Consider the following 8,037-nt stretch of genomic DNA (forward strand, 5'->3'; position numbering starts at 1 on the left):
CAGCAATAAGGGCCTCGCCTAAACGTTGGGGCAAGCAATCTGTCTGACAGGGAATGCCCATTACAGGCCCAAATGCCATAAGTGATTGTGAGGTCCACAACCTGCATGGCTGCTCTTGTCGTGAACTGCTCTCTGAGGGGACTATATCTGGAATACCCCACAACAGATTCTCATCTCTGTAAAGATAATTCGCCAGACCACTCGTCTCAAAGGTGAGGTTCAAGCCTCTTGCTATAAGCACATAGTGGGTGCTGATAGGGTTCTCTATAATTCTGGCCATCCATTGGAGCATTATAGGTTCATGCCCATCAATCCCAATACAGGTCCCATTATATATTAATGATTAGAAGAGTTTGTAGACTCTTCCTCCTGAAAATCATACCCAAAAGGCACAACACGTAACTAGTTCACATTGGGTCCTAGTCAGAACCCCTCTGAAAACAAAACATCCCTGATCTCCGCCCTCGCAGCGAGGGGGTCGTAGCCCGCAGCATGACTAGACGTCATGGTGCGAGGAGGATTCCCTATGATGAAGCATGCCACCTCTGGTGGGTGAATGAAACAATCCTTTAACCCCATGGCTGTGGCGGTAATTCTGCTGCAGCACTAGGGGGAGGGGGGCCGCGCGGCGCCGCCATGCTCGTGACGGAACCACTCCGTCACGAGCCGCGGTGGCGCTGCGCTTGTGACGGAATGGTTCCGTCACGGCCCCGGCCACCTAAGGCGCAGCGCAGGCGCGAAATCAGCGCCGCGGAGGCGCGGCGGCCGGGCCATGACAGAACCATTCCGTCACCAGCACAGCACCACCGTTGCTCATGACGGAATGGTTCCGTCACGAGCATGCAAGGAGTTAAAGGGACACCTTCTTTTTAGTTAGCCTCTTTTGCCTTTCTTTCTCTCTTGACAGACCCAAGGGTTTTTGTGTAAGTTGTTGTTCGGTGTAATGCCCAGGGTTTCCTGAAACAGGCTTATACTGTGGGTAGCAAGAAAACTGCCCCAATCAGCATCTCCCAGTTTGCTTCTAATTGCTGCGTTAGTCCCTTTTAACAAAAGTGTCTGCGGGAGAAAATGCGCGGGGTTATAGAATGGGGCCTCCCACCACTTCCCCGCAGGGATCTTGAGGTTCCTCCTGCTGTAGTTTTGCGATCTGGTCTGGGGCTGGTCAAAAGGTCTATGAGGTCTTGGTCCCTCAGCTGTGCGTCAACAGCCAACACTGGAAACCCAGAACTCCCCATCCGGCCACAGTCACTTCTCCAAGCTGGGCACACCACCTCTACGCTAGTCTCATCACTGACAGATCCCTTCTGGACATTCTGGACAGAAGTGAGTCTGTCCACCTCGGTTAAAGAAGAGACAGATTTAGGTGACACAATATTTCCCCAATGGCCAGACCCTACTCTCTGCACTCTGATGGAAATTCTCTGAATGATGCTGAATTGGCCACTCCTACCTCTCAGGTGCCAGTATTAGAAAATCAATGTGTGGATGGAGAGGGATGCTGGAATCTAACTGATTTGGGGGGTCTGGAGGGTGGGAGAGTGAGCAGTAAACCCCTTAAAATGTACAATCACAGAATAGCCCCAATATGATTTAGGTAATGGCCCCACCCACATGACTCTCTTCTCCATCACTATAAACCCGGCATCTTGATATAAGATTCCCACCTGGGTGCACAACCAGTGTAACTTTTTGTTTCTTACTTCCACAAAGGATTCCTCTCCTCCTTGGCTAGGCAGGGGACATTAGACAATGTGTCAGCATCCGAGGGGAGGTTCAAGGGATGCGGCGCACACCCCTGCACTGGCGCCCTGGCTGAGCATGCTGCTTCTCTCACCCCCCACTTACCTCTGCAGCACCCTTGCCCTGCCCCACTCGAGACTGGTCAGCTGGTTGGTGTTCACAGAAGAGGGTCGCACAGTGACTGGGGAGGGTCGATCTTCTTAGTGGGTGAAAATTTGGATAAGTCAGATGTGGCCTGGGTAGGACACATTGCATCCCTTGTGCTCTGTATTGCAGTCTCAATCATCCCCAGGTGATGATAAATGGGCTCAAAGCTTTCCTTTATTAATGCAGACAGTTTATCGCACCGGTCTTGGGATCCTTCTGACATCTTGAGCGAGGGTTCACCCTCCCAGAGCCCCCGTCTTCCTTGTGTTCGCAGGACATCGATTTTAGGTCGAGCCTGAGCGGCGCATGCGCTGCTCTGATAGGCATGCTGTATTCCAGTAGAGACTTGAGGCTCCGCCCACTGTCCGATCACATTTTTCATTGGCTTGTGTCACTGTCCACTGTAAACTGTGGCTCTTCGTTGGTCAATAGGCTTAGTAGTCCCTCCTTAGTACCGTCTTGTCTCATTTTGTAACCTCACAAGGGGACTCCCAATGTTATATGTGTAGTTACTCGGTACGCTTTAATTACAGCCTCCAAGCACTATTTTCTCAAATAGCTTTGTCCACATGCTTTTCTCCTACTGCTTTTAAAAAAATGTTATAGCAAGGGCACCAAACGCATTTGCAATGCAATAGGTCTCTCATTTGCGAGAGTTTAAGCTATTGGCATTGTAAATGACAATGCCTTTTATTTATCTGTTTAAAAAACAACAGATAAATAAAAGGCATTGTTATTAACAATGCCAATAGCTTAAACTCTCGTAATGCTTGTTTAGATTTGAGGGTTGGAGCCGCTCATGTCGTTTTGTTCCCTGGGCCTTTAAGTGTTGCAGGGCCTCCCTGACCCAATGGGAGGCTCTGTGTGTTCACTGTGTTCGCTAACCCTTCTGTCTGGTCGGATCGGTGGCCACCCACACCATAAGCGTGGCTCGACTCAACTTTCGAAGGGGAGCTAGATGGATCTTCTCCTAGAGAGTACGCTAGCTTTCGACTGATCGGGGTCCTGCTTTCGCGAAGTACAGACACGGTGTAGGAAGGAGTTAGTGAAGCCGCCGTTCATTATTAACTAGGCCCACTGCTCTCTTAACGAACCCATCCAAGGTGTAGCCTGACAACATTTTTGGCCCGGCTCTGCTACTTCTCAGTGTTGGCCCCAGCAACGTAGAATGCCACAAATTGAAGGAAAACTCCAAAAACACCTTCATATGACAGTGCCTTTGTATTGGACTCTCCGGTAGACTACAAGCAGGGCTTCCAAGTAGTTAAAGAGCCATGTGAGATGTCCATGGGACATGTACCCTCAACTGCCTCTTCCTGGCAATGACGGGCAGAGGACAGGCCCAACCTTGGCCCAAGCGCATCCGCACAGCGGGGAAGCCGGAAGTGCTTTAGGCGCTCGCTGGAGGGCAGCTCCGCCCCCATGCAGGCACTCGTAATTCGCACCTCTGGGCATGTGGGGAGCTGTTTCCTGGGGTCTCTCACATCAGTAGCAGAGGTAGCGGGTCTCAAGGGGGCTCTAGATCCCCACAAAGTCTTGGTGCGTCATTTATCATTCATATTATATTTCATTTTAGGAATGCCTTGCCATCGCCCGCCCTGTCTTCTCCCACTCACCATTCCTTTTATAGACAAAACCTAAAACACTATTTCATAGGTATCACCAGTTACAACGTGTTCAATTGTGATATGAATATATTTTTGTTATAATTTTAGTGTTATTTTATACAGTCTCTGCTCAGTTTATTTACTTATGCCTTTGCATTCTCACATGATTATTTAGAACAAACTAATATTGCCCAATAATAAGTACTGAAACATATTTTTCTTCCAATATCCTTATTGTTTTCAACATGGATATAGATCCCCCTTGAAAAATTAAGATTTTTAAACATAAAAACATTTGTATATGTTCTTGCCTTTCTATCACCCCCCCTGTTTATAATCCTTGTTTCTCAAGATTGACTGCACACCCTTGGGATGTGCACAGTTACCCAAAGATCAATGAAATCACCACCAGCCACCTGAGCTGCATGCTGTTACCACTACTGTCGGGCTATGTCGCCGACATCCCTTATGGCACTAGGACGTTAGTTGTGCTACTGCTGGTGCTAGCCTGTCGCAGGACAGCGAGTGCAAGGCGGAAGGGTGCCAGTCCTAAACTGCGACACTGGCATAAAGATGCTATATATTACAACAATAAAGGGGAGGTGTGTATATCAATCAATCAATCAATCAGGAGTTTATATAGCGCCCTACTCACCCGTAAGGGTCTCAAGGTGCTGTGGGGGAGGGGAGGGGGGCAGCTCTGGATCAGTCGAAGAGCCAGGTCTTGAAGTCCTTCCTGAACCCTGAAGCGCTACGCCCAGGGACATTTGGGGACCATTCAGAGAGTACATGGTACAAACATTGGCTGAGACTGAATATTCTGATGTTAGTTGATTTCGCTGGTGTGCTCCCTAAATAGCGAAACCACAATATCGAGAGCTAAGCAAACCTGGACTTTCTATACCTAGCTCCCTACGTATGCACCTTGGCAATATATATATATCTTTAAGGTATGTAGATGTGGTGTTAGGAATACTAAATCTATACTTCTCTATGTCCACTTACCTGTTGATGATATATTGTCCCTGGATATGGAGACAATTAATAGTCAAAAAATATGTGCATACGATTGTTATATGAGTGAACTATGGAATAACAGCACAAAGTATGCCTGATTCTGTGCATTTTGTTTTTAAAATTTTCAAAACCTTTATTGGTAATTGTGAGCATGAACACAGCTCAGTGCCTACAACCAAGGAATGGCCGGCAGCGCTTTAGAGTAATCATCAGGCATCACTCCATAACACAGAAGCCTGATTCTGTGTATTTAATACAGCTTGGTCGTGTCCATGAGCCATATGTTACATTGTGCTTTATACTGCTGACCTAAAAAGAATAACATGCATTTAAAATAAATAAGTCTTTTTACTCTTTCTCTGTTACAGTCTCTGCAGGATGCGGTGTCGACTCGATGACGTGCTCTGTCTGTCATTGGCTGCAATGTTTTGCCTGAAACTGCCAGAAGCTGGAGTCCATGGAGTGGACTATGACCATTTTTCCTCCTATTATGACGACCAGTGCCAGGACTGCAGACAAGGAGCCTCATACTACTGGTGCAATACACGGGGTGGGTCGGACTACTGTTCACCCGCAGCCAACCGCGACTATTACGGCAGGCGGTGCAAAGCCGACCATCCCTGTGGACGCCATGGCTACTCCTACTCCTGGTGTTACACAGAAGGTGGAAGCTGGGGCTACTGTGGGCGAGTTGAGATGAAAGTGGTATCCCTGGTGACTTCCTATTATCACTAACCAACAATGGTGGCTAGGCCCAATGGGAGGGAGGGTAGGCAGGGCCTGAACTAGAGAAAACCAAAAATGTGCCTATGCCTCCAATTCGCAATAATGCAAACACTGAATGTGTGAAGATAAACCATAAATTTATTAGTTTATCTCGACAAAACTTTTTGTCATTGAATCAATACGTAAGTTGCAAAATTCACTTTTTTAAGGAGCAGACAAAGAGAAAACCATCAACTTCATTTCTAGCCATATGGAGATCAATCAAAACAATGTGTATATATTTACAGTGAAAAAGTTTAAAGCAAAAACATTGCACTAAATCGTACATTCATGGACATTAATAAATCAAAAGAAACTTTTCAAAAAACAGGTAAACACATCACAGTTTGAAAATCATAAGTACACGAACGTATGAGAGCAGGGGTGAATATTTCAAACACAACACCTCCTAGCTCATGAACTGAATTCGTTTGTGTAAATGATCACAGTAAGCCCATTTTAGATATATGACTATCAAGAGCCATTGGTGTGGAGACAAATATCTGAATTCAAATGTCAAGTGCCTGAAGTCAAATGCCGACGCGTTTCCAATCCTGCCAGTAATTTACAGGATTTTCATCAGGGCGGGAGTCTAGTCCATGGGAACTGTTTTTCAAAAAGAATTAAAAAATGAAGAGTTTGTTTAAGCAAACTACATACAAACGCCATATTATTCAAATGCAAAATAAACCGCAGTGAAGTGCGGCATACCTTGAGGGTAGTAGCCTGTGTGGCTTCTATTTTGAAAATAGCACTTTAGGTCAGGCGGATCTGGGCTGTAACAAGAGTATTGATTCAATGACAAAAAGTTTTGTCGAGATAAACTAATAAATTTATGGTTTATCTTCACACATTCAGTGTTTGCATTATTGCGAATTGGAGGCATAGGCACATTTTTGGTTTTCCTATTATCACAGCATCTGTCAGGATGAGTGCGGCAAAGCTGGAAAAACAAGTTACTTCTGGTGCCACACTACATCAGGGTGGGACTACTGCTCCCCACTCTCAGATGTCACATGTAGGAATGCACTGTGTAATGCGGACCACCCCTGCGGCACGCATGGGTACAACTATTACTGGTGCTACAGTGGGGGTTCCTGGGACTACTGCGGATTTGTAAGAGACAACGAATGCAGGTTGGAGCCCGTGGGACGGCAATTAATGGCAAATCCATCTAATGAGATTGTTTGTGAGAGAATTGATCAAGGCAACAGGGTTCGGACCCAGTACCATGCTGAACCCACCACAGATTTGGCTGACGGAGGGAGTTTCTATGATGAGGCAGCTTTCCAGGTGGTTGCTCGTTGGGACAATGGTTGCCTACGAACCCTGCCGACATCCAATATCATACGGACGAGTCACCTGCGCCTCGACCTACAAGGGTTTGTGAACTCTGGGGGAATCCGCTATTACAACTACCAGATTCAGATCAATGGGCGTCGGCCGCCGGGCCATAGCTCGTCCATCACTCAGGTGCTGTTCCCTGTGGAGGAGTGTGTTCCAGAGAGATATATTCGCAGAGCATTCATGGAAAGCCTTGTGCGTAGAGCTAGGATCAGGGTAACAGTCAACCGATATTGTCAGGCTAAAAGGAACTATGGCTGGACTGTGGAATCTGAAATAGAAGTGGACCTTAGCCTTAGTGATGACATCCACTCTGTTGGTAGTGTCCAGAACCTAAGTGAGATGCACCCCCAAAGCATCCTGTCGTAGCACAGCGGCATGGATTCATGGCTCTTCCATTAGTGGAATGTCCCAGCAAGAATGTATGTGTCATACCACGCAGCCACAAGTCAGCCATTATCTAACCATAGAAAAATCAATAACTAACTTCCAAAAATCCCAAAGACAAACTACAACAAATTATGCAGCCAGTTATTTCACCCACTCCTCTGTGACCGTTTAACCGCCCCGTTTAGGTCTTCGTCCATGACAAACGTCTCATCTCCACCATTGGATCCACCAACTCTCGGGGCTCAGTCTCGAAGGGTGGTGATGGTTCATCCACCCGATCTACAGTGACCGATCCACCCCCATGATCTTTGGAGGAAGCCGTGTACACAATCATCATGGTTAAGGGGGCAGGATTGAGAGTTTTGTTAATCCAATATGTTAAAAAAAAATCTGCCTGAACAGCAGAGATAAATCTACCCTCCAGAGTTCAGCCAACAGACACCGGAGCAGGTCCTTCAGAAAACAGGAGAAGACTCTGGAATTAAGCCAATGCTGACAGTAGAACCAGAAGAGCTCACACTATCAACTCCAACTAATTCGAGGCGTGAATAATTTCAATGTAGGGTCCTCAAATGAACTGCGACCTGATAAAATTTCTCAACCTTCACGACCAAGCTTTGAAAAACGAAATTCAATATGAGCACTGATAATATCCTTTAAAATGAAGGTGTAACATTATGGTTTTAATGTTCGGGAAAAAAATAAAAAAAAATTATACTACAGTGAATCTTGTTTCCAGAGGTCTTATGTTTACAGCGGAACAAATGATCAGTTAATTTATCCAATCATTATATTATCCTATTGCTATGAATTTTTTTCATAAAGTAAAATGTGTTTTGCTGAATTTGGAAACTAAATTAATTGTGGATCAAGTTTTAGATCACTGCGAATCACGATTGAAGTTTATTTTGACTTTTCTAAAGACGATATAGGGTTTATTACTTAGAATCAGGATCATTACACAGGATCATTTTCCAACAAGAGGATCAAGGGTGTATACTGTAGAACGTGAACATTTTTTTTTAAT

At 45.8% G+C, this 8,037-nt stretch overlaps 1 protein-coding gene across 1 annotated transcript; it reads left to right on the top strand.

The window, feature by feature from the left end:
- Positions 1 to 4,881: 4,881 nt before the first annotated feature.
- On the top strand, positions 4,882 to 7,670 carry LOC147725075 (uncharacterized). Its single transcript, XM_086967102.1, has 2 exons — positions 4,882 to 5,216; positions 6,165 to 7,670. The coding sequence occupies exons 1-2, from the start codon at positions 4,890 to 4,892 to the stop codon at positions 6,987 to 6,989; spliced, it is 1,152 nt and encodes a 383-aa protein (XP_086823228.1). The 5' UTR covers positions 4,882 to 4,889; the 3' UTR covers positions 6,990 to 7,670.
- The last annotated feature ends 367 nt before the right edge of the window (positions 7,671 to 8,037 follow it).

Source organism: Lissotriton vulgaris, chromosome 4_1 (genome assembly GCF_964263255.1).
Source record: "Lissotriton vulgaris chromosome 4_1, aLisVul1.2, whole genome shotgun sequence".
NCBI classification, from domain to species: Eukaryota; Metazoa; Chordata; class Amphibia; order Caudata; family Salamandridae; genus Lissotriton; species Lissotriton vulgaris.